At 46.0% G+C, this 27,093-nt stretch overlaps 1 protein-coding gene across 1 annotated transcript in view; it reads left to right on the top strand.

Annotated features, from left to right (window-relative positions):
* The first annotated feature begins 579 nt into the window (after positions 1–579).
* pawr (PRKC, apoptosis, WT1, regulator) overlaps positions 580–27,093 on the top strand; it is a 79,213-nt gene continuing 52,699 nt past the window's right edge. The window contains exons 1-2 of the mRNA XM_072674098.1: positions 580–653; positions 2,726–3,380. Coding sequence (XP_072530199.1) covers positions 2,883–3,380 — 498 coding nt within the window. The 5' untranslated portion in view covers positions 580–653; positions 2,726–2,882. The remainder of the gene's footprint in view (positions 654–2,725; positions 3,381–27,093) is intronic.

Below are 27,093 nucleotides of genomic sequence, written 5' to 3'. Positions count from 1 at the left end.
AAAGATCGCAGAGTGAAGGAAGGAGCTGAATCTGCAGGAGTGTGGAAGCTTACGGTCATACGGGTCTACCAGCAGTGGCAGAGATCCCCACAGCCTACAGTGAGGACGAAGCGACGGACAGGGGTCGGCTTCTGAAGGAATTCTCCAATGCATTTATTTGGGCTGAGTTGGTGATGATGAGGTGGGACTGGGTGGTGATCATAATCCAACATCCTGACCTCACTAACGCTCTCCACACTGAATGCAATCAAATCCTCACAGCAGTGCTCCAGTCTTCTCCTCTGGACAGTAGAGACAGATACTCCAACAGAAGCAGGGTCAGCTCTTTTTAACAGCCTTAATTTCAGAGGAAACAGTCAATGAGCAGGTGTCCCGATACTTTTGTCCATATAGTGTCTGTGTTCATATGGTGTAAAGATCTGCAAAACAGCCAATCGTAGAGGAGGAGGGCGTGGTCTGTCTGAAAATGGGTGGGGTGTAAACTGTGCTGGACTTTTCGTGCTCGTTCGGGAACGTGTGTGTGTGTGTGTGTGTGTGTGTGAGAGAGAGAGAGAGAGGGAGGGAGAGAGAGAGAGGGAGGGGGAGAGAGAGGGAGCGATCTGACCGGTTTGTCGTGTGACTGACTGCGCGGAGAGCCGGACGGAGGAGAGCAGGTGAGTTACCGACTCTTCTCTCGGGTCTAGCCGCGGTGTGAGGCGGGGGGTGGGGGACAGTTTTCGGGACGGAAGCGCTGCAGACTCTCCTCCAGCGGGGCACAGCCTGCCCCACAGCCCCCCAGAGCCCCCCAGAGCCCCCACAGCCCGGGCTGAGAGAGAGAGGGGCTGCTTACTGAAGAGAAGTGTGTGTGTGTGTGTGTGTGTGTGTGTGTGTGTGTGTGTGTGTGTGTGTGTGTTTGTATCAGTTTAATGTCAACCAACAGGTTAGAGAGAGAGAGAGAGAGAGAGAGAGAGAGAGAGAGAGTTTGTCAAAGTTTAGAGGGAGCAGGTTTGTAAGTGTGAGTTGTGTGTGTGTGTGTGTGTGTGTGTGTGTGTGTGTGTGTGTGTGTTTGTGTGTTTGTGTGTTTTGTCAGAGTTTAGTGCAAACAAGTTACTGTGTGTTTCAAAGAGTTTGGGAGAGCAAGTGTGTGTGTGTGTGTGTGTGTGTGTGACTATGTGTTTAGTGCTAACAGAGTTGTGTGTGTGTTGGTTGAGAATTCTGGAATGTTGAGGATGTGTGTGTGTGTGTGTGTGTGTGTGTGTGTGTGTGTGTGTGTGTGTCTCTCAGTGTGTTTAGTGAAAACGACACAATACCACACTTCCCGATGTTGGAAGTTATCAGATTATATTAATCCAGTGTTGGAATTTAATCATATGATTAAATACTGATCGGATGTCTGATATCAGTCTGATATGAAATCTGAGTATTACTGATACTGATCTGATAATTGGATTTCAGGATCGTTTGATATTGATCTGATAATCAGATGCGAGTGTTGTCTGATATTGATCTAATAATCGGATGCGAGTGTTGTCTGATATTGATCTGGTAATCGGATGCGAGTGTTGTCTGATATTGATCTGGTAATCGGATGCGAGTGTTGTCTGATATTGATCTGATAATCGGATGCGAGTGTTGTCTGATATTGATCTGATAATCGGATGCGAGTGTTGTCTGATATTGATCTGATAATCGGATGCGAGTGTTGTCTGATATTGATCTGATAATCGGATGCGAGTGTTGTCTGATATTGATCTGGTAATCGGATGCGAGTGTTGTCTGATATTGATCTGGTAATCGGATGCGAGTGTTGTCTGATATTGATCTGATAATCGGATGCGAGTGTTGTCTGATATTGATCTGGTAATCGGATGCGAGTGTTGTCTGATATTGATCTGGTAATCGGATGCGAGTGTTGTCTGATATTGATCTGGTAATCGGATGCGAGTGTTGTCTGATATTGATCTGGTATGGGGATGTGAGTGTTGTCTGATATTGATCTGGTAATCGGATGCGAGTATCGTCTGATACTGATCTGGTATTGGGATGTGAGTGTTGTCTGATACTGATCTGGTATTGGGATGTGAGTGTTGTCTGATATTGATCTGGTATTGGGATGTGAGTGTTGTCTGATATTGATCTGGTATGGGGATTTGAGTGTTGTCTGATATTGATCTGATATTGGGATGTGAGTGTTGTCTGATATTGATCTGGTATGGGGATGTGAGTGTTGTCTGATATTGATCTGGTATGGGGATGTGAGTGTTGTCTGATATTGATCTGGTATGGGGATGTGAGTGTTGTCTGATATTGATCTGGTATGGGGATGTGAGTATGGGCCGGTACCTGATATGGGAATATTGTATCATTATTGTGATAATATTGTGATATTGTGCTTTTCTGAGAACATCGGTAAATTCCTCAGTGCCAACACACAGTACTGACTGCAGGTTCCGTCACAGACAGCAGAACCAGTCCTGTAGAACTGTTGAATTGGAAAGTTCAGTAGCATTTGAAGTCCAGCAATGTGTCTGAATCCTCTGATGTCCAGTCCAGGGTTTTCTGCCGGATCTGTGCCATCTGTACGTTTGTGTGTGTGTTTAAATGTGTGTGTAAGTTATTGGTGTGTGTGTATGTGCTCATTTCTGGTGTGTTTAGCTTCAGTTGGCTGCTGTGTGTTTGTGTTGTGTGTGTGATCAGTGACTCTCTCTCGCTCTCTCTCTCTCTGTGTGTGTGTGTGTGTTTTCAGCCTTCCTTTTTTGCTGCTGCTGTGGAGGAATGTGGAGTTCCTGATCCAGGGAGGAAAGTAAAGTCCGTCCTGCTTCATTTTTCGGAGACCCAAACAAAGCAGAAACGAAACTTCCTGAGCCGGAAAAGGCAACAAAACAAATCTGTCCGAAAAAGGGATGACCATGGCGTCCGGCGGGTTCAGAGCCAACGCTGCCACGGATTTCTTGGAGGAATGGAAGGCCAAGAGAGAGAAGATGAGGGCCAAGATGCTGGGGGACATCGCTGCGGCAACCGGGCAGTGCCCACCGCCTGGCCTGCAGGGCACGGGCAACGCCGGCACCAAAACAGCTGAACCCAGCAACAACGGCAACTCCGCGGCCGTGAATTGCGTAGCTTATCCAGTGTCCCGGTCTTCCTCCTCTTCCGCTTTGAGGAGGCCCGAGGACGACCCCAGCTCCAGGCCGGCCGAGACGCCTGTTAAAAAAGCCCCCGAGACCAGCCCTTCTGCTGCCACTGCCTGCCAGGACAGCGATAAGGAAAGCCCCCCGCACGGAAAAGGCAAGGAGAAGAAAAGTTCCGGACCTAGCGCCAGAAAGGGAAAAGGTCAGATAGAGAAACGGAAGCTGCGGGAAAAGCGGAGGTCAACTGGGGTCGTTAGCATACCGTCAAACGAGGTAAGGTCAAACTGCTTCACTTCACTGTTACACTCCGCCTCGAATAAGTCTTGAAGAAGTGCTTTAGTGCTTATGTAAATGAACTCGTAAAGTTCAGGGCCGCAGTTAGGAGGGTTTGTACAGGGAGATTTTGTAAAGTTCTGGACCACCGTGAGGAAGGTTTGTAAAGTTTTGAGCCACCATAAGGATGGTTTGTAAAGTTTTGAGCCACCGTAAGGAAGGTTTGTAAAGTTCTGAGCCACCATTAAGAAGGTTTGTAAAGTTCTGAGCCACTGTAAGAAGGGGTTGTAAAGTTCTGAGCCACAGTAAGAAGGGTTTGTAAAGTTCTGAGCTATCATAAGAAGGGTTTGTAAAGGGTCGTTTTGTAAAGTTCTGAGCCACCACATGAAAGATTTGTAAAGTTTTGAGCCACCGTTAGGAGGGTTTGTAAAGTTCTGAGCCACAGTAAGAAGTTGTTTGTAAAGTTCTGAGCTATCATAAGGAGGGTGTATACAGGGTCGTTTTGTAAAGTTCTGAGTCCTCGTAAGGGGGTTTTGTAAAGTTGTGAGCCACCGTAAAAAGCGTTTGAAAAGGGTTGTTTTGTAAAGTTCTGAGCCACTGTAAGGATGGTTTGTAAAGTTCTGAGCCACTGTAAGGATGGTTTGTAAAGTTCTGAGCCACCGTAAGGATGGTTTGTAAAGTTCTGAGCCACCGTAAGGATGGTTTGTAAAAGGTCGTTTTGTAAAGTTCTAAACCACCGTATAGATGGTTTGTAAAGTTTTGAGCCACCATTAGGAGGGTTTGTAAAGTTTTGAGCCACCATTTGGAGGGTTTGTAAAGTTTTGAGCCACCATTAGGAGGGTTTGTAAAGTTTTGAGCCACCATTAGGAGGGTTTGTAAAGTTTTGAGCCACCGTAAGAAGGGTTTGTAAAGTTCTGAGCCACAGTAAGAAGGGTTTGTAAAAGGTTGTTTTGTAAAGTTCTGAGCCAGCGTTTGTAAAGTTCTAAGCCCCACAGTAAAGAAGGTTTGTAAATTGAAGGTTTTGTAAAGCTCTTCACCACCGTGAAGGATGTTTGGTAAGTTATTGTAAGGTAGATGATCCAAACCAGATGGTTATAGATGAAGTGAGAGTGGATAGAACTGGGTCCTCAGGGCCGACGGCAGGTCGATCCTCAGGAAAGAAGAACGGCCTCTGTGCGCTCTCTCGGCTGTGGAGACCATGTTCTCCTTCCAGTTTAGATTCCTTGATATGGAGTTGTCCAGGAACTTGAGTGTCTCCACATTGGAAAGGTGGAATGTTGTCAGGGACGGGACCCGTCAGTAATTTCCTGCACATGTATGGATTTAGAATCCATGCCTTTCCCTGTTGTCGTTGTTTTCAATAGAAAAGGCTGCAGGACGCACGGGACTGACTGTGCTGCACGCAGTCGTTTACTGTTCTTTAAAAGAAAGTATTAGGTGTGCTTTTCGTCCTTGCATTCCTTCGCTGTGCCAGGTCAGATTTAGCCCAGATCACCTCAATTCATCACAGTTGTGTAACTGAAGTGGAAAAAAAGAGGAGTCCTGCATTCAGGCATACAATCTAGCTGTCAGACTGAGATCCAGCGTTAAACCTCACATCATCATTCAGACCCACGGGCCTCCTTTAGATAACGCATGCCAGAAATGTGCCCGAGTCTGCGTCTCCTCGGCCTGCTCCCCAAAATGCCTCCTAAATAATTACGAGGTTTAGCTCACGTCGCCTTACAGGCCTTACCAGGTTTATCATTCTGAGTAGATAGACCATATACACAGCGCTTCATGCTACAAGTCTAGCCTCTAAATGTTGCACAGTATTCGAGTCAGAGTCAGAAATTTCATTATGAGACTTTCTTGCCTTTGGGGCAGTTTTTGCCAGAGGGGTTTAGTGTCCTGCAGCCTATGGGGCAGCTTCGGTTAGTAGTTTAAGGCACTAAGACTTTGAGCCTATGGGAAAGTTTCAGACTTATTAAGCTGAATAGGTGCTAATCTTCAGCCTGAGGGGCAGTTTCTACCTAAGGCTTTAAGTTACAGGGTATTTTTTTGTTTGTTTTTTTTCATCAAAGGGTATCGGTGTGTGAGTAGTTTCTGTTGAGGCTTATGGGGCTCTGAGGTCTGCAGCCTATAGGGCACTTAGTCTCTCAGACCTTCATCCTGTAGGGCAATTTTGGCTAATTGTGGCTAATACGGTGCTAAGGCCCTCGTCTTATGGGTCCTTTTCTACTGGAGATTTAAAGCTTTCAGACTTGGAGGCAGCTTTGGAGCTTCAGCTTTTGGACAGGTTTGTACTAGAAGCTATAAGGCTCAAATCTAAAGCAGCCTATAAGGCAGTTTGTCCTTAAAAGGCCGACAGGGGACGTATGGGGGCACTATTCAGTGGAGTAGGATAGCTTTCATGCCTTTAGTACGAGACAGTGGCTGTTAGTGTATGAGGTGCTAAGGCCTTCAGCATCTGGGGCGGCTTCTGCTGGAGGGTCCAGAGGCTTATAGACCTAAAGCCTGTGGGGCACTTTCTGGTATAGTAAGTGCTTCAGCTTTTCATTGCATCGTAGAAGGGTTATGAGGCTTTTTAGGCTCTCTTAATGCAATAAAACAGCCTTGGTTTGAGAGTATGATGCACTGAGACCTTATAGGGCAGCTTCTGTTTGCCTTGTGTAAGGGCTGGAGGCCTATAAGGCCGTTTCTGCTAAAGGTTTATGAAGTGTTGAAGCCTTTCTTCCATCACTTCTAGTGATGTTTATGAAGTTTCAGTCCTGTATCTGTCAGTTTGGGACAGTTTCTGTGGCATTTGAGGTGCCTTCGGTCTCTTTTTGAGAGTAGTTTTTGCTGAAAGATGGGTTGCCAATGCCCCGGCTTCTCCTGGCGATTGAGATGATAATACCTTCATCCTATGAGGCAGCTTCTGTGTGTCTCACGGAAGGGTTTCGAGTCCTTTATCCAGTAAAAACAGCTTCTGCTGTTGGGCGTGAGGTGCTGAAACCTTCTGTGTACCCCTCGAAGGCTCTTGATTTTGGTCTCTCTGGCCTGCAGCCTTTGTTTGTGAGGCGCTAAGGCCTTCCGCCTATGTGTAGCTTCTTCTGGAGGCTGTTGGGGTTGCAGGTCTGCCAAAGTTGGGACCATTTCTGTTCTCTCTGTTGCATTTGAGGTTCTGTTTGAGGGGGGCGATACTACGGGGTAGTTTCTGCTGAAAGGTACAAGATCTGTAGCCAACGCACCGGCATCTGTTAGAGGTTATGAGGTGCTAAGACCCTCAGCCTATGAGGCAGCCACTGTTCGCCTGATGAAACGGTTTTCAGTCCTGTTTTTAGTAAAAACGGTATGAGGTGCATGAGGTTTCTGTTTGCCTCACTGAAGGCTCTTGGTTGTGAGGCTCTCAGGCCTGCAGCCTAAGGAGCAGTTTCTGCTGGATGTTTGTTAATGAGGTGCTAAGGCCTTCCGCCTATGTGGTAGCTTCTTGTGGAGGCTGTTGGGGTTGCAGTTGTGCAAAATCTGGGGGCATTTCTGTTCTTCCTGTGGCCTTCAGTTTCCATTTGAGACTGTAGGGCAGTTTCAGCGCACTGGCTTCTGTTGGAGGTTAGGAGGTGCTTCTAGCTTCTCCTTGCCTGGTGGAAGGGTTTTCAGGCCTTTAAGGAACAGCATCTCTGAAGGGCCATGTGATTGTGAAGCTCTCAGTCCTGCAACCTATGGGGCAGTTCCTACTGCCACCTTCGAGGTAGCTTCTGCTGCAGCCTGTGGGGCAGTTTCTGCTGGATGTAGCCTTCCGCCTGTAGCGTAGCCTCTTTTAGAGGCTATTAGGGTTGCGTTTCTGCTAATATGGGACTATTTCTGTCCTGAACACCTGAATCCTATGGGGCAGTTTCTGTGGCATTTGAGGTATGGGGGTGCAGGACTGTGGGGCAGTTTCTGCTGGATGTTTGTTTGCGGTGCCAAGGCCCTCTGCCTATAGGGTGCAGAACCTGAAGCCTGTTCGAGTCTGCCCAGAGTCTTCCTCGCATGAGCTTGTCCTGTCATTACCTGCTCTCTGTGGCAGTCTTAAGTAGTTTGGGAACTGGGCACGGGCCAGGGCCTAATGTTAGGGTTTCAGAGGGAGGCTAAGCCGTGCCAAGCAAGCACATGCATGCCCTTGTAACTGCAGGAATGAAAATGGTGTGGCTGCTGGCTAGCATGTTTTATGGAGTCTTTTCTCTGTGTGTGTGTGTGTGTGTGTGTGTGTATGTGTATGTGTATGTGTATGTGTATGTGTGTGTGTGTGTGTGTGTGTGTGTGTGTGTGTGTGTGTGTGTGTGTTTTCCCCAATTGGCCAGACTGGGACATGACTGTTTGAACATGGAATGTGTGTGATTGGGAACATGGAGTGGTTTTGGGTGACTGAGGATGTGGATATGTTCACTTACACTTGGAGGAGCTGTGTGTGGAGGAATTTGCACTGTGTGTGTGTGTGTGTGTGTGTGTGTGTGTGTGTGTGTGTGTGTGTTGCATGTTTCCCCTTCTTAAAGTCAGGCCTCTGCGGTTCCTGTACCCTGTTCTTGTGTGTAGTGGGGTTTCAGCCGTGTGTGTGTGTGTGTGTGTGTGTGTGTGTGTGTGTGTGTGTGTGTGTGTGTGTGTGTGTGTGTGTTTTGAGCTGCAGTGAGTTATTGGGGCCCTTATGGACCCCCACCGCTCACCGAACTCCAAGAGAGAAGCTTCTGTCAGCATGGCTGGCCTGACTCTAGCTTTCGTCAGCAGAATAGAAGAGAGATTCTTATCTGTGCCAACAGTTTGGCCAATTAACACACACACACACACACACACACACACACACACACACACAGTGTCCTAGCAGAACACTAGCCCTTGCTTTGTGTGCCTGTGTGAATGCATCAGGGTGTAAATCTGACCCCACAACAGTTTGATTCAATTATGGTTGTTCATACATTGTGAAATCTCAGCTCTGACAGTGATTCGCTTTGATCGTTGTGATTTGATTCAGAATCGTGATTCAGAAACCCACTGACCACCCACCTGTAACTGGAGGAAACGTGAACACACAGTTGGAATATAATCAATGAAAGATATGTATGCCGTGTTTCTTGGATTTAAATGTTTTAAAATACACTGTGTTGACAAAAGTATTGGGACACTAGCTCATTCACTGTTTCTTCTTGAATCAAGGGTCTTATGCTGTCTCTACTGTCCAGGGAAAGAGACTTTCTACTGGATTTGTTAGAACATTAGTGAGGTCAGGATGTTTGATGACCACCACCCCATCTCAACTTCCCAACTCATCCTATTCAAAAGTACTGGATGGAGCTTTGCTGTCCATCATTCCAGAGAACACAGTTCTTCCACTGCTCCACAGCTCAATGCTGGGGGGCTTTATATACACCCCTCTAGCCCACGTCTGGCATTAGGCAGCATGGTGCCAATAGGTTCATCTAGTTTATCTGCTCCAGAGAGTCCTATTCTATTGGCAGTACTTCTCTACAGGCACTAGACAAGCTGTGTCTGTTGCCAGCCTGAAGTAGTTGAATGCATATATTAGAAGGGGTGACCACAGATGAGCACCAGCATATTAGGCAGGTGGTATTAATGTTTTGGCTCTTTGGTGTAGGTAGACATATAATTATACCATCTATCGATTATTATTATTATTATTATCATTATTATTATTAATATTACCAAAGTTACATTGTTGGAATTGCCACCTTCATAGGCTTTGTTATTCCACTTTGGAGTCCTTTATGTTTGAATTGGTCTTTGATGGTGTAACAATGTATCACACGTCTTTGATCTTCTTCTCAGTCTCTCATAGTGATGTGCAGGTGTGGGTCGCCTTTAGGAAGCTTAAAGGTCTCATATTTTTTTACACTGTGTGAAGTTTATTAATATGTTCAGAAGCTCATTTACATAAATGTTTTAACTGTGTGTGTGTGTGTGTGTGTGTGTGTGTGTGTGTGTGTGTGTGTGTGTGTGGCGCGCCAGCCAGTGTGGCAGTGAGGTGTGTTTTGATTTCCGAGTGTTTGGAACGGTGCAGGTCTAATAAATGCTGTTGTTTGACAGCTGGCGGACGCTCAGACTTTTCACGACCCCTTTAAAGATAAAGCCTCACGTCCGGTCCCTTCGGGTCCCGTCCATTTAGACTTCAGGTCCAGTGTAAACAGCCCGCTCCTCACACTGGCGCTCAGTTAATGCATTCTAGCTCTGGAGGCGACTGGATACAGCCGTCTGTCGCAGTCTGCTCAGTTTATTACCCTCATGTTATGGTTAATGAAATGAACACCCTCTGTTGATCAGACCCATCTCCTTAAAGATCGTATGGATGTACATTAACTGGCCACTTTATTGGAAACGCCCACCTTGTGCTTCCGCTCACTGGCCACTTTATTAGAAAGGCCTACCTTGTGCTTCCGCTCTCTGGCCACTTTATTAGAAACCCCTACCTTGTGCTTCCGCTCACTGGCCACTTTATTAGAAACGCCTACCTTGTGCTTCCACTCTCTGGCCACTTTATTGGAAACGCCTGCCTTATGCGTCCGTCCTCTGGCCACTTTATTGGAAACGCCTGCCTTATGCATCCGCTCTCTGGCCACTTTATTAGAAACGCCTGCCTTGGGCGTCCACTCACTGGCCAGATTATTGGAAACACCTACTTTGTGCTTTCACCCACTGGCCACTTTATTAGGTGTGTATGTGTGTATGTGTGTGTTTTGCTGACCTAAAACAGACCAGCTGCTGGGAAGCGTGAGTGTGTTCTGTGGAGGGTTCTGTAGGTTCTCTAAGGGAATTCCTGACATGAGCGCTCTTTTGTTCAGCAGAGAGACGCTGCAGGAGATAAGGGGTTTATGCGCTGTGTGTGTGATTGCTTTTGTACAGTAACTGTAAGCTTATTTAAATGCTAATTAAATGCTAATACAGGGGGTTGCTGGGTCTGCAGCTTCATCCGGCGTGTGAAATTCCCACACTTGGGTTTCTCAGTAAGGTTCTCTTCAGGTTCCACCTGCCGTCAGTGTGGTCTGTTGGAAAGGCTGAGTAAGCAGAAGGTTCTAGGGGGTATTGGAGGGTAAATGTGTGTGAGCGGTGGTTGTGTGATCGGAAGGTGCAATTGAGCTCTGTTCTGATTGGCCACTCTGTAGTGTGCCTTTTTAAAAAAGCAGGCTAAAGTGCTGTAGCTTCAGTGTGTGTGGCTAAGTTGCTTTAGGATGAATGGATGAGCCTAAAGTGCTGTAGGTGGGGCTTAAACTGCTGTGGCTGAATGGGTGGGGACTGTTTACTTTGGGAGTCAGTATCAACTGTGTGAAACTACCTTCACCATGTTTGGAGGATGTACTTTAGCCTGGCTAGCTCTTACTGTGATCTGTAGCAGTGGGTGAAACTATCTCCACCATGTTTGGAGGATGTACTTTAGCCTGGCTAGCTCTTACTGTGAGCTGTAGCAGTGGGTGAAACTACCTCCACCATGTTTGGAAGCTGTGCTTTAGCCTGGCTAGCTCTCACTGTGAGCTGTAGCAGTGGGTGAAACTACCTTCACCATGTTTGGAGGATGTTCTTTAGCCTGGCTAGCTCTCACTGTGAGCTGTAGCAGTGGGTGAAACTACCTTCACCATGTTTGAAGGATGTTCTTTAGCCTGGCTAGCTCTTACTGTGAGCTGTAGCAGTGGGTGAAACTACCTTCACCATGTTTGAAGGATGTTCTTTAGCCTGGCTAGCTCTCACTGTGAGCTGCAGCAGTGGGTGAAACTACCTCCACCATGTTTGGAGGATGTTCTTTAGCCTGGCTAGCTCTCACTGTGAGCTGCAGCAGTGGATGAAACTACCTTCACCATGTTTGGAGGATGTTCTTTAGCCTGGCTAGCTCTCACTGTGAGCTGTAGCAGTGGGTGAAACTACCTTCACCATGTTTGGAGGATGTACTTTAGCCTGGCTAGCTCTTACTGTGATCTGTAGCAGTGGGTGAAACTATCTCCACCATGTTTGGAGGATGTACTTTAGCCTGGCTAGCTCTTACTGTGAGCTGTAGCAGTGGGTGAAACTACCTCCACCATGTTTGGAAGCTGTGCTTTAGCCTGGCTAGCTCTCACTGTGAGCTGTAGCAGTGGGTGAAACTACCTTCACCATGTTTGGAGGATGTTCTTTAGCCTGGCTAGCTCTCACTGTGAGCTGTAGCAGTGGGTGAAACTACCTTCACCATGTTTGAAGGATGTTCTTTAGCCTGGCTAGCTCTTACTGTGAGCTGTAGCAGTGGGTGAAACTACCTTCACCATGTTTGAAGGATGTTCTTTAGCCTGGCTAGCTCTCACTGTGAGCTGCAGCAGTGGGTGAAACTACCTCCACCATGTTTGGAGGATGTTCTTTAGCCTGGCTAGCTCTCACTGTGAGCTGCAGCAGTGGATGAAACTACCTCCACCATGTTTGGAGGATGTTCTTTAGCCTGGCTAGCTCTCACTGTGAGCTGTAGCAGTGGGTGAAACTACCTCCACCATGTTTGGAGGATGTACTTTAGCATGGCTAGCTCTTACTGTGAGCTGTAGCAGTGGGTGAAACTACCTCCACCATGTTTGGAAGCTGTGCTTTAGCCTGGCTAGCTCTTACTGTGAGCTGTAGCAGTGGGTGAAACTACCTCCACCATGTTTGGAGGATGTACTTTAGCCTGGCTAGCTCTTACTGTGAGCTGTAGCAGTGGGTGAAACTACCTCCACCATGTTTGAAGGCTGTACTTTAGCCTGGCTAGCTCTTACTGTGAGCTGTAGCAGTGGGGAAAGGATAAAGACTTCATTTATGTGAATTGTGAATTGTGAATTTCCCCACTGCGGGACTAATAAAGGACTATCTTATCTTATCTTATGTATTAATTAATTCATTTATTTATTAAATTACATTTATTAAATGCTTTTTTTCTTCTAACAACAAAAGCACAGCGTAAGGAAGTATTCCATGAAGTTGGCGCGGCCTGTTTACAGTAAACGCACTGAAGGACGGTGTTCTGTGACCGCGGTCAGTTTTCTAGATCATATCTTGGGTTTATTGGAGTATTTTTGAGGTCTTTGTCGCAGTGGGTTGTTACCCGCATGTGTCCCAGCGCTGCTTTCGCTTGTTTTTACAGCAGGTCACTTTAATAACTCTTAATAACGTCCTCAGGCTGGAACGGGGCTTTCTGGTCTAGATGGATGTGGAGAGTGAGTGACGGTGCGGGGTGGTGCGCTTTTACACGGCCGTAACTCTTTCTCCAAACAAGGTCATATCAACACTCCAGATTCCTTTGGGATTCCATCACTGGGTCTAGGTAAGCAAGCAGCTAGCAGTGCACCCTCGCTCTCTCTCGCGCTGCTATCTGCTCTGTGACCACCAGGAATATCCGGACCCTAATTTCCCTACTCTTATTTGTTTAGTGTGTGATTAATGACGCTGCTGGAAGACGCAGCAGGAGCTGAACTCGTTAGCAGGCTGCTGGAGTTCACACACTCAGGCTCGGTGTTGATAAACACTTTCCTGTCTGTTGGCTTTGATGTTTCCCGCTCGTGTTCATCAGTGAGACGGTTGAAGACCGTTAACGAGTCTGATGAGTTGGGGGGGGGGGGGGGGCAGGTAGAACAGGTAAACCTCAGGTTTAAGAAAAACACCATGCTAACTGGTGTACATAAGCTTCCATTACTTGTTAGGTATGTTAGCCTCATAGCTCCAGTGCAGAAAGATTAGTAGCTATGTTTTGTTTTTTTTGTTTTTTTTTGATTGGGTGTAACCATGGAAATGGGTGTAGTGTAACCAACGCACTGGATGTAGCCATGACGCATGTTAATGTGTGTAGAATAATCATTAAAATGGGTCTAATGGAAACCAGTCTTGGTGTAGCATTATAGTAGCAGCAGAAGTAGCATAACCGTGGAAATGGTTGTAGTTTTATGATGGAAACGTGTGGAGTGTAACCATGGAAATTAAGGAGCAAAACCTTGGAAAAAAGTATAGCAGAAACGGGTCTCGTGTAACCCTGGAAACAGGTGTAGTGAAATCCTGGAAATGGGTGGAAACTGGGACAGTGTAACCATGGAAATGGGTGTAGCATAACCATGGAAATGGCTGTAGTTTTATGATAGAAACGTGTGGAGTGTAACCATGGAAATTAAGGAGCAAAACCTTGGAAACAAGTATAGCAGAAACGGGTCTCGTGTAACCCTGGAAACAGGTGTAGTGAAACCCTGGAAATGGGTGGAAACTGGTACAGTGTAACCATGAAAATGGTTGTAGTTTTATGATGGAAATATGTCAAGTGGGGAAATGAGAGTAGCCTAACCATGGAAAAAAGTATAGCAGAAACAGGTGTAGTTTGATCCTGCAAACGGGTGTAGTGTAACCCTGGAAACTGGTAGCATAAATGTGGAAACGGATATAGAGTAAACTACACCAATTTCAATGGTTAATCATGGAAACGGTGTAGTGTAACCATAGAAACAAGTATATCAGAAATGGTGTAGTGTTAAAAAGTGGCGTGGTGGTGTAATGAAAATTAGTGCAGCATCACCAAGCATGTGTGTGTAGTATAATGATGGGTGTAGCGTAACCATGGAAACAAGTGTTATCTACTGGATACTGGATCAGGTGGACAAAACCTGAACTTTAAACAGTGACCCAACCCCCCACCGTTCCCAGTGCAGTGTGTGTGTGTGTGTGTGTGTGTGTGTGTGTGTGTGTGTGTGTGTGTGTGTGTGTGTGTGTGAGAAGTTCAGTGAGATGGTATCAGGTTGTGGGACGCCGCCTCCCCGTGGCTTTCCCTCAGCAGAGTGACGCAGGCGTCCGTCCGCTCTCGTTAGCGCGCCGCTCGCTGAAGCGTGATGTGCTACCATCCGTTAATCCGTCCCAGTAAATCAGCGTTCGGCCCCGGAGCCGCCGTGGAGTCCAAAATCTGACCCATTGTTTTGAACAGCAGCCCTCTGCTCTCTCTCCGTTTAGCTGGGTAATCTCTCCGGACAGCCCTGGGAGGAAGCTGTCACGACTGAAACGCATTTTAATTGTAAATCTGAGCTCTGATTGTTTCCTCTGACTGTTCTCTCTGAGGACTGGAATGCTTGTACCTGGGAACACCTGTGCACCCGTCAGGAGTGATTGGTTTTTCTGCAGCTGGAAAAAAACCCGGATTAAAATCAATTAAAACAATTTATTTTTGCTTATTTAATAAAATAATAAAACATGTCTAATATAGCATGTAGGGGTATTATTAATATTCATTTATTGTAGTGATACTAAATATTGTAAATTTGTAGATTTCATTTAATTCTTTTCATGTTTTATATTGGAGTAGTTTGCTAATGTGCATATTATGCAAATGAACAAAGATAGTAGGCTGATGTAGCTAAATTCATCTGAAGCCAAAGAGTCCAGGAAAAAAAGAAATTTGAATGTACGACTTATGGTCCTGTAGTTATAGGGTGCAATGCAAACATGTTGCACTGCACTGTAGCGCCCCCTTGAGGCCAATCAGGCTCATGGCATGTGCCTCAGTAGTGGGAGGGACACCAGTTGACCAAGTTTCATGTCTCAACGGCTTGCAGTTTGGTCTAGGAGAACGATCTGGGCGTGGTCTTAATGTTCTAATGAACGTGCATGACTGACAGCTTCTGTGTTTGTGTTACCATGGCGACGCACACAACCCTGAGAGCGAGGAGTTAGCTCTTTAGGGTTTACTGAGGTTTACGCCGGACGTGAGGTACGCCTGGGCATGCGGGGCATGATGATTGGTCGGGGGTATGCCGACGTAAACCTGCCCCACTTTTAGAACCGCCCCTCCCACATGGAGAGGAGAGCGGAGAGCCTTTGATACGGGGTCCGAGGTGGGGCGGGGGTGTTGGGGGTCCAGCGGATTAGGGTACTGCCACCATGATCAGAGGACCGCCGGTCATGCTGCTAACCCCTGAATTATCATGACCTCCACCGTCGCCATGTTTGATGTCGTTGGAACCTTTAGACTCTGGACTGCCCTCTAGAGGATGTACTGTTTAACAACCACACCACATAGCCTTTTGCTAGATGAGAGGGGGGGCTGGAGTTTTGGGGGGCTTCTGCTTTCTGGTAGGAGGCCATATTACCCCTCTAATGTGTTTGGGTTAAAAGGGAGGTGCCGGGGTGGTGGAGGGTTGCGCGGGCAGAGATGGAATTTATCGGACGTTGTATTAAAGGAGGAGTGGCTTCAGGCATGTTCCTCAGTCAGACAGTCCAAGTCCAGTGTTAGTTAGCAACTTAGCCTAGCATCTCCCCTTGATCAACTGAATCTGGGGTCAGAGGTCAAGCATGAAGTCAGATTTTGAGCCGAGATGGAGATCGTTCAGTCAACAGTGCTAACAGTGCTAACAGTGCTAACAGTGCTAACAGTGAATGAATTGACGTAAAGGCCACTGGTTACATTAGCGTGTGTGTTTGAGCAGCGGTGTTCAGTCATCCAGCTATCTGATAAGTCCTGCTCTGAGAACCCCCCCCCCCCCCTCCCCCCAAACACACACACACACACACACGCTCCCACTCGGCCTTTTGGGGGAAACTTTGTGTCTGCAGACAGTTTTCTCTCACAACACCCACAGATATGAGCTCTATAAATAGATTCTTTAGTGTGTGTCTGTGTGTGTGTGTGTGTGTCTGTGTGTGTGTGTGTGTGTGACTGTGTTTTATGTTTACATAAGAAATATCTCTCCGCTGTATCAGTGACAGACTGACGCACAGCTGAGGCCTGGCTGTTATTCATTAACGCAGAGCAGCCACCGTCAGACCGGCAGTGCCTTCAGTGTCGGGACGGGCGGTCCCTTACACCCCGCGTGTGTTTTATTTATATATATATATATATGTAAAGTGTCCCACATGCCATTATAGCATTATAATGTAACTCATATGTTTCATATATGTACGTACTAATAGGGAATATCATAGCCCATCTGAGTTATCGATATATAATCCTAATTTCAGCAGTGTGTATTAAAAACAAAACCTTGTATCTCCAAAACAGTCCATTCATCATGAAGTTCCGAGGCTGTTCCGCCGGAGCAACTGTCAGAATCACGCTATGGAGATACAAAGATTTTTATGTGGCAGCAATGAGATGTATGAATATATCTATATGGAATATTATAGTACATATCTATATTATTAGAGTTATATATTATTATAGTTTTCTAGTATTAATATAGTTTATATATTACAGTACATATTACTACATACATAGTAATATTATATGCATATCATACATTATATGTATATGCGTATGTGTATATGTATAACACATTAGTAGCTAATATATGTATATGAATAATCTATATATAAATAAAGTATATGTATGTGTATATATATATATATGTGTGTGTGTATATAAATATATAAATATTTACATAAATATAAATATATACACACATTTTATATATATAAATACACAAAAGTAAACACACACACATACATAGCTCTATCCTCCAGCGCCCTGCCCTGTCGTGTGTGTGTGTGTGTGTATGTGTGTGTATGTGTGTGTATGTGTGTGTATGTGTGTGTATGTGTGTGTGTGTGTGTGTGTTTTCTTTCTCAAATCAATAAAAGTCCTCGGTATCAGTGGGAAGCTTGTTAGCTCGGAATGCCAAGACATGAAAGCCGGAGTTACGTAAGCTCCTGCTCTGAGGAATTCCAGAGTTCTGTAGCAGAAACAACAGGGAGAGAGAACAGTCTCAGCCTCCAGTTCAGCGGCCCGTTAAACCAGCGCTGCGAGCGGCCGGTCGGGGTCTGCGGGTTCAGCTGACGGTGGAAGTGTGTTCGTATGGGAGGTGAAGAGTGTAAAGGCTGCGGTTAGTCAGGACTGCACTACCAGTAAAGACCCCGGCCTGCTGCCGCCGGGACGTCGCGTGTTTCTGGCGGGGTTGAAGTGGAGTCTTGCTTCGGGTGCATCTCTGACCAAATATCAGCAACCAGCTGTTTTCAACCATAAAAACAGTTCATATTAATCACACATACTTTAGTGCTCTCAGACACAGCCTAATAATCTACACTCGCTTTAGGAGGGAGTGTGTTTGCTGGGGTCAGACTCTTGGAGTCTTGGTTTGGGGCATTTTTTGACCAAAATAAACCAAAAAATTTATTGTCTGTTTCCCATCTGAGTAAATAGTTCCTCTGGCAGGGTTGCCAAGTCCACCAAAAATCTCAACTCTTAAGGTCAGAAGTAATGTTTTTTTACACACACACACACACACACACACACACACAAATAAATCTAAATTAAAAAAGGTTTTATTGACTCGTCTTTCTCAGAAATACTTTTACTGCCCTTATTAAACGTTCCTTTAGTTAACAGTGGCTTTTCCAGAAGGATTCATTGTGGTTTTTGAGGCTTTTGCTCTTTAACAGAATTGTCATTTAGCATCTGTGAAAGTTGGTGATCCAGCATTTCGCTCCTTTTCTGTTCGAAGATAGAAATCTAAGTTCCAGATGTTCAGTAGCACAAAATAATAAATCCACACAAATGTTAGAAGAAGAAAAAACGAAATATAATAATTTATAAACCTAAACATGTTCAAACAGCTTGTATAATATAAATCTTAACAGCCTTAAAAAACATATTTAATATTATTATTATTATTATTATTATTATTATTATTAATATAACGGTTGCTTTATTGGAGAGTGTTTATAGTGGTTTTGAGGTAACGTGGTGGCGAGGTGGTGTAAATATTATATATAGACTTATTACATATGCATATTATATATATACACAGCCTTTTTACTGTCCTGCACCGCAGTGGTGGGACGAACTTCCCCTGGGAGTCCAACGCTCGCTGTCCTCAAACCCAGACTGAAGACCCTCCACACTCGCTTTTTCATACCAAAATAAAATGATAAATATGTTGCGTTAGACCAGCTGCTTCCTACCAGTCCAACCAGCAGGCCCCGCCCCCACCACCACCACCCATGCCAGACCAGCTGCACACCCTCCCACCACTGCTACCTGCCTAATGACCATGTTCAAACCTAAATGGACTCCTAACTATCTCGCACTGTTAATATCACCACTATTACCCATCATTCCTCTGACCATCACTGCTATGACTATATTCAGTTATTCTACACCATGATTATTATACAGTATTATGATTATGATCAGAGCAGTTCAACATCATAAATGGTTTGGTGACTTTTATCAATAATATGTCACCAAATCGGGTTATCAATCGGGTCCCCCTTGTGAGTCTTGGTTCCTCCAGCTCTGAGGGAGGTTCTCCTTGCCACTGTCCTGGTTGGCTGCTCACTGGGGGTCTCGGATTCTTCATGTCTTTTTATGATATATATTTTTTTTGTCAGTCTTTTATTAAGTGACTTGAAATAAAGTTGGTCTGCTGAAAGATCTAGGTCCTCCAGGTCCTCCAGGTCCTCGGAAAAGCTCCAACCCAGCATTCAGGATCCGAAACTAGCCCAAACATGACGGGGTGTAAAAACAGACTGAACAGTAGCCTAGAAATACTTACTGACCTTGTTCAACATCCCTGTAATGAAGAGGCAGGTGGCTTTTCCAGATATCTGGCAACCCTGTAATCAGTGTATGAATCTTTCTAATAATAATAATAATAATAATACTAACAATTCTTCAAGGACCCGGCCTCCCGCTGAGTCCTTAGGGTCAAAGGTGTACCGCTGCTGCCCCTTTAAGTTGACTTCAGCCTCCTGACTGTTACAGTGAGGGCCGATAGTGCGAGCTGTCTGTGCGTGTCTATTGCTTTTGGCGTCGCCGTGGATACGGCTCAGACTTTAATCCCGGAGCTGAAGGTGGTATAATATTAAAACAAACACTGTAATAAAAACGGTCCGCTCTGCGAGGCCTGTCTGGTCTTAACACACGCTCTATGGACAAAAGTATTTGGACACGTTATTGCACGTTATTCAGTGTTTCTCTTTGTTGGAGTTACTGTCACTGTCGATGTTGAAGAAGAATTGCTGCGAGGATTTGATTGATTGCATTCACCAAAAAGAGCGTTAGTGAGGTCAAGGATGTTGGAGGATGATCACCTCCCCACCTCATCCCACCCAAAAGTACTGGATGGAGCTCCACCTCCATCATTCCAGAGAACACAGCTCTTCCACTGCTCCACAGCTCCTCAATGCTGGGGGGCTTTATATAGACCCCTCTAGCCCACGCCTGGCCTGGCATTATTAAGGATAAAGGATAAAGGATAAAGGTGCACGTATTCGTCACTGTACAGTGTGGACTGTACAGCGAAATGTGTCCTCCGCATTTAACCCATCTGGTAGTGAACACACACACACACACACACATGTGTTAGGGGCAGTGAGTACACACACACACCCAGAGCGGTGGGCAGCCAACTCCAGCGCCCGGGGAGCAGAGAGGGTAAAGGGCCTTGCTCAAGGGCCCAACAGTGGCAGCTTGCCGAGCCCGGGAATCGAACCCACAACCCTGTTATCGATAACCCGGCGCTCTAACCGCTGAGCATGGAGCCAATAGGGTCATGATGTTGATCTGCTCCAGATAGTCCTATTCTATTGGCAGTACCTCCTTTCTACAGGGACTAGATATGCTGTGTGTGTGTGTGTGTGTGCATTTGCACATCTGTGTGTACAACAATGGGTGCAGCTTAAAGTAGCTAAATGCATTTATTAGAAGGGGTGTCCACAAACATTTGGACATAGTGGAGATGCTAGGCTAACACTGCTAATAAACCCTGGTCTTGGGCTGTCACCAATCTCCGTAAACAGACATGGGGAAATGACGTTCACGGGCCTCGTTAGCCTCATAGCGTAACCGTGTAACCGTAACCGTGTAACCGTAACCGTGTAACCATAACCGTGTAACCGTAACCGTGTAACCGTAACCGTGTAACCGTAACCGGGCGGCTGGTGGGCTTCATCAGCAGGGTTGTAATGTTTGTAAAAGTATTAGCAGTTAGCATTCCTAGCTTCAGGCTAAGCTTAGCTTCATTAAGGACACATAGCCTCGCATGCTAAAGCCCATCGGCTTCACTGCGGAGATGATGAACCCTATGGTGGGCTTTATTTTGGGGGGAGGATGAGGCCCTGTTTGAGGTGGCGGTGTGAGCAGTGGGCTGCTCAGAGCTGTGTGAAGTGTGTGTGTGTGTGTGTGTGTGTGTGTGTGTGTGTGTAGCGGCTTCAAAGAGAGCGAGCTGAGTGGAAAGTGTTCTGGAATGTGGCGGGAGATCGGATCAGGCTGTGAATCCAAACAGAACAGGAACCGGCGTTCAGATCTGCACTTTGATGCTGCGACCAGAACTAGTGTTTCTATAAATACACTGTGGACAAAAGTATTGGGACACCTGCTTATTATTCAGTATGATGAGCAGCTGATGCTGCTTTTGTTGGAGTAACTGTAAACTCTACTGTCCAGGGCGGAGGAAGGCTTTCTACTAGATTCTGGAGCTGAAGCATTGCTGTGAGGATTTGATTGCATTCACCAAAAAGAGCGTTACTGAGGTCAGGATGTTGGAGGATGACCACCACCCCACCTCATCATCCCCAACTCCCCAGTTTATCCTAAAAAAAGTGTATGTGTGTGTGTGTGTCATTGTAGGCCTTCTGACTGGGTCACTTTAACACAGTCCTGGCGTTCGTCCACTGTTCCGGTTTTTGCGGCTACACACCCGGTCTAATCACACCCTCTGATCGCTGACCACACTGCGGGCATTTCCACCTGCCTTCCCTTAACCCTTAGCGGTCAGGACTGTTGCCAGCAGCAGCAAAGCCAGGCTGTAATTTAACCTGAATGATATCTGACTCCAGAGTAGTGTGTGTGTGTGTGTGTGTGTGTGTGTGTGTGTGTGTAAGAAGAAGAGGAGAGACTCTGGTGTGATCTGAATGATCTGATGAGATGTGGGTTATTAGGGATGTCCCCTTAGCCGTAGTGCAGCAAAGGTCCTAGACCCCTGAGCAAGAGCTTCTCATTCTGAAGAAAGAAAGTAGTGAGATCTTGTCGGTGAGCTAGTCTGAAGAACAGAGCTCGGTTCCTCCAGGACTCTCCTGGACGCCCCCCAGTCCAGCCAGCACAGCGTGGAGGATGTGTTCAACTCCATCATCATCAGCAGCAGCAGCAGAAGCTCACCTGATTTACCATCATTAAGCCCTGATTTACCACCAAACCAGGTGTTGATCTGAGGAGAACTCTAAATAATACTAGACTCCATGAGGAGAACTTTGGAGATGTTCTAATGATGAACACAGTGATGGAGAACCTCCACCACTATTAGTGTTTATTCTGATATCAGTGTTTTACTGAGGAGAGAAACACCTACTGCTCAGATCAGCAGATTTAACTTCTGACAGGGGGGCTAAAACTTTAGCACAGTGCTGTACATTGTACGTTACACCCAATCAAATCCTTACAGCAATGCTTCAGCTCCAAAATCCAGTGGAAAGCCGTCTTCCCTGGACCGCAGAGTCGGTTTCAAATCTCTGATTTCAGAAGAAACAAGGAATGAGCAGGTGTCCCAATACTTTTGTCCATTTAGTGAGCGTTCCCGCTGAGGAATGTGCTGTAATCCTAGTAGTCTGAGACTGCTTTCACTCATTCTCTCTCTCTCGCGCTCTCTCTCTCTCTCTCTGTTTAGTGTGGGTGTGTCTCCGTGTAGACAGAGACGCTGTCTTGCGTCTGCTTACAGATCGGTTCTCTGATAAGGTGCTCCAGTGTAACCGCGGAAACCTTACCTGACAGAGAAGCTCACCTGTACCTGCATCTCTTCTCCGACCACGACCTGAAGCCCTGACGCATCACAAGGGGTTGGATCTGCAGTGCACCAACCAGCCATAATATTACAACCACCCGCCTAATACTGCATTTGTCCAAAAACGGCTCTGACCCGCCGGTGCACGGGGTCAGGACTCCGCAAGACCTCTGAAGGTGTCCTGTGGTATCTGGTCAGCAACTCCTGTAAGTTGGTGTCCTTCTTTGGGTGGGTACTGACCCCTGCATACCACTGTGGGAGCCGGGAACACCCCCCACAAGACCTGCCTGAATGTTCTGGAGATGTTCTGATCCATGTGATGTTGTCTAGAACATCACAAGAACATTTGGTTCTTGTCAAAGTGTCTCAGGTTCTTACGCTTGACCGTTTGTCCTGCTTCAGCACCTCCATCTACCTAATATGTAGATCCAGATCCACCCCCAAGACAGAGCCACTGGAACCAGGTCATCAGGTTATTGACTTCAGCTGGTTTTAATGTTTTGGCAGGTTGGTGTATATCAGGTTGGAATAGGAGCAGTGGGAATGTCCCTTCACCCTCTGGGGAATCAGAATGGCCTTCCAGTTGTTGGCAGGGATTCCCCTTTAGGGAAAATCCGGAGAGGGATCTGGGGGAGCTTTTCGTTTGCCAGCCTTCTCGGGTGCGAGCGTGGAGGGATCAGCTCCACCTCCGGCCCGATTCGGCGACAGTGTCTGCAGCGCCGGCCGAAACAATGGCCTAATCCTGCTCTCCGTGCAGCCGCTGTGACCCGTGTCCGTGAGGATTTGGGCTGTTGGTTTAGCGGGGGGGCGGGGGGGGCGAGGGAGCGGGGGAGCGGTGCGGAGGCCTGCTCCTCTCAGAAGCTGAACATCTGCTCTTCTGCTCTCTGGATGAGTCTGCTGTTTATTTGCGGAGTGAAGTTGTGGAAAGACGCAGTAATGGGCAGCAGTCTGTCTCGGTTTGACTCCTCCCACTGTTTTAAGATCAGAGCTTCTTGTCACGGCCGTCCATGGCTGAACGTCCCGGAGAGCATAACTGGCGTCTCCTCTTCGCTTGGCTCTCAAACCAGCGGCTATCTTGGTAAATCTGGTCATACTGGTTGACTAGATTGGTAAATCTGCTTGACTGGTTTTGTCAAGTTGGTAATACTAGCTTGGTAAATCTGATCTCACTGTAGTCCTTCTGGAGGTTCTGGATAGGCTGTGAGTGTTAGCAGTAAGGATCTCACTGTAGTCCTTCTGGAGGTTCTGGATAGGCTGTGAGTGTTAGCAGTAAGGATCTCACTGTAGTCCTTCTGGAGGTTCTGGATAGCCTGTAAGTGGGACCAGTAGTTTGAGCACTAAAACTTCACTCTAGTCATTCTGGAGGTTCCAGATAAGTTGTGGGTGTGGATGGTAAATGTCTCTGTAGTCCTTCTGGAGGTTCTAGATAGACTGTGTGAGAAGTAGTGTGAGTAGTTAAAATGCCACTCTGCTCCTACTGGAGGTTCTAGGTAGGCTGTGAGTGTGAGCAGTAACAATCTCACTGTAGTTCTTCTGGAGGTTCTAGATAGCCTGTACCGAAATCCTGTTTCACTGCAACAGACGAGCTCAAATGCAGACTAATGTCTTTTACAAGCTCTGAATGTTCCTGTTTAATCTAGAACCACCAAAACATGTTCTAGTGTGCTGCCATTAGCTTTGTGCTAACACCATACTAGAGTTCTGCAGTGAGGCTAGCAGAAGTTAGCATTAGTGGACAGGTGGGTTTTAACTGATGTTTTGACCCAGTTTTGAGGTCAGTGGCCTGGGCAGAAGGCCGAGTTCTAATGATCACGGTTCTCCACTGGTCTTTATTAAGCGCCTTGGACACGTCCAGTCATTGCAGGTGTGTGTTTAATAGTACAGTCCGCAGACCGCGGAGCAGACAGCGCTGATTAGGGCTATCAAAGGCAGAGTGGAACCAGACGGTGCTGTCTGCTTCCCGTGGACAGAACCCAGTAGAGGATAGAGTTGAGAGTAATGAGCAGAGAGGTTCTAACGCCGCTCTGAGCTGCGATCCTGTTTACATTCAGCGTCTCTGTCCAGCGTCTCCGCCAAGACAAGAGCGGCTAATAACTTCCTACTGTAACGGTCCTAGCACACCGCTGCTAATGTTCAAAACCATATTTATACTGGTTTATACTGGTTTATGCTGGTGTGGTGCTGGTTAACCAGCATTACAGTGTTCAGAACAATACATATACTGGTTTATACTGGTGGTTTAAACTGGTTTATACTGGTTTAAACTGGTGTGGTGCTGGTTAACCAACATTACACTGTTCAGAACAATACATATACTGGTTTATACTGGTGTAGTGCTGGTTAACCAGTATGACAGTGTTCGGAACAATACATATACTGGTTTATACTGGTTTATACTGGTGTAGTGCTGGTTAACCAGTATGACAGTGTTCGGAACAATACATATACTGGTTTAAACTGGTGGTTTATACTGGTTTAAACTGGTTTATACTGGTGTGGTGCTGGTTAACCAGCATTACAGTGTCCGGAACAATACATATACTGGTTTAAACTGGTTTATACTGGTCTGATGCAGCTTGACCAGCATGCTAGTGTTCAAAACACTACATATACTGGTTAATACTGGTCTGGCATGGGTTCAGAACACTACATATATGGGTTAATATTGGTTTATACTGATTTATACTGGTTTTCACTAGTCCTGTGCTGGTTCAAAACATTACATATGCTGGTTTATACTGGTGTGGAATTGGTATGGTGCTGGGTAATCAGCATACCGGTTTTCAGAACACTGAATATACTGGTTTATACTGGTCTGCTTGACCAGAATAACAGTGTTCTAAAGACAACATATACTGGTTTATACTGGTGTGGTGCTGGTTAACCAGCATACCAGTGCTCAAAACACATGTTAGTTTATACTGGTTTTTACTGCTCTGGTACTGGTTAGGAAACACAACATATTCTGTTTTTTACTGGTTTGGTGCTGGTTGACCTGCATACCAGTGTTTGGAATAATACATATACTGCTTTACACTGGTCTATACTGGTTTATACTGGTGTGGTGCTGGTTAACCAGCATACCAGTGCTCAAAACACAACAGGTTTTTACTGCTCTGGTACTGGTTATGAAACATATTCTGGTTTGTACTGGTTTATACTGGTGTGGTGCTGGTTAGAAAATACAACATATTCTGGTTTGTACTGTTTTTTTACTGGTTTGTACTGGTTTGTACTGGTATAGTGTTGTTTTTCTTTTTTACTAGTGTAGAGCTGGTTGATCAGAATACCAGTGCTCAAAACACAACATATTGGTTTGTACTGGTTTTTACTGCTCTGGTACTGGTTCAGAAACACTACATGCACTAGTTTGTACTGGTTTTTACTGGTGCAGTGCTGTTTTTTGTACTGGTGTAGTGGTGGTTGGCCAGTGTGTTGAAGACGCAGCATATACAGGTTCATGCTGGTGTGGTGCTGGTTGACCAGTATGCTAGTGTTATACCAGAACACTCTACATTAGTTCATACTGGTTTTTATTATTCCAGTGCTGGTCTGTACTGGTCTGTACTGGTCTGTACTGGTCTATAGTGCTGGTTGTTCAGCATGGCTGTGTTCAAAATACAACACATGCTGAACATACCTTCTGTAGATGCCCCCCCCCCACACACACACACACACCCCACACACACGTCCTTCCACCTTGTCCCAGATATGGGAGAGACTCGGAGAGACTCAGACGAGTCTGAAGGTGAGTCATGCTGTGGTGTCTACAGTGGAACACAATGCAGTCCACACACTGACCCCCCCCAGTCCTACACCCCCTGCTGTGTGTGCTGCTCTCAGCCTAAAAACTCCCTGATTAGCACCAGCCATCGCTCCGGAATGCTGTCCGGCTCGTCTGGAATGCAGGTGCATTGTGTGTGTCCGTGTCCTTCACTCCAGCTCTGTCAGAATGGCTGCATTCAATCATACCACAACCAAAAACACCAAACAACGGCAATCAGACCATCTCAGTCACACACACACTCACACACACACACACTCACACACACGTACACACACACACACACACACACTCTCTCTCTCTCTCTCTCTCTCTCTCTCTCTGTAATTACTGTATGTTTCTCGCCGCAGCTCATGCATGTCTGTGCAGGCCCTCCTCTCTGTTTTCTCACACACTCGAGTCGGGCAGGTAGGTATTGTGATATACACTGAGGAGGAGGAGGAGCTACAGTCTCTCATTAGGGTGAATATTAATAACTCTAAATGTAGGTATTGTGATATACACTGAGGAGGAGGAGCTACAGTCTCTCATTAGGGTGAATATTAATAACTCTAAATGTAGGTATTGTGATATACACTGAGGAGGAGGAGCTACAGTCTCTCATTAGGGTGAATATTAATAACTCTAAATGTAGGTATTGTGATATACACTGAGGAGGAGGAGCTACAGTCTCTCATTAGGGTGAATATTAATAACGCTCTAAATGTAGGTATTGTGATATACACTGAGGAGGAGGAGCTACAGTCTCTCATTAGGGTGAATATTAATAACGCTCTAAATGTAGGTATTGTGATATACACTGAGGAGGAGGAGCTACAGTCTCTCATTAGGGTGAATATTAATAACGCTCTAAATGTAGGTATTGTGATATACACTGAGGAGGCGGAGCTACAGTCTCTCATTAGGGTGAATATTAATAACGCTCTAAATGTAGGTACTGTGATATACACTGAGGAGGAGGAGCTACAGTCTCTCATTAGGGTGAATATTAATAACTCTAAATGTAGGTACTGTGATATACACTGAGGAGGCGGAGCTACAGTCTCTCATTAGGGTGAATATTAATAATGCTCTAAATGTAGGTATTGTGATATACACTGAGGAGGAGGAGCTACAGTCTCTCATTAGGGTGAATATTAATAACGCTCTAAATGTAGGTATTGTGATATACACTGAGGAGGAGGAGCTACAGTCTCTCATTAGGGTGAATATTAATAACTCTAAATGTAGGTATTGTGATATACACTGAGGAGGAGGA

This window comes from Salminus brasiliensis, chromosome 2 (assembly GCF_030463535.1).
Source record: "Salminus brasiliensis chromosome 2, fSalBra1.hap2, whole genome shotgun sequence".
NCBI lineage: Eukaryota > Metazoa > Chordata > Actinopteri > Characiformes > Bryconidae > Salminus > Salminus brasiliensis.
Note: the sequence above shows the minus strand (reverse complement) of the source record. Positions and strands in the feature narration are given on the sequence as shown.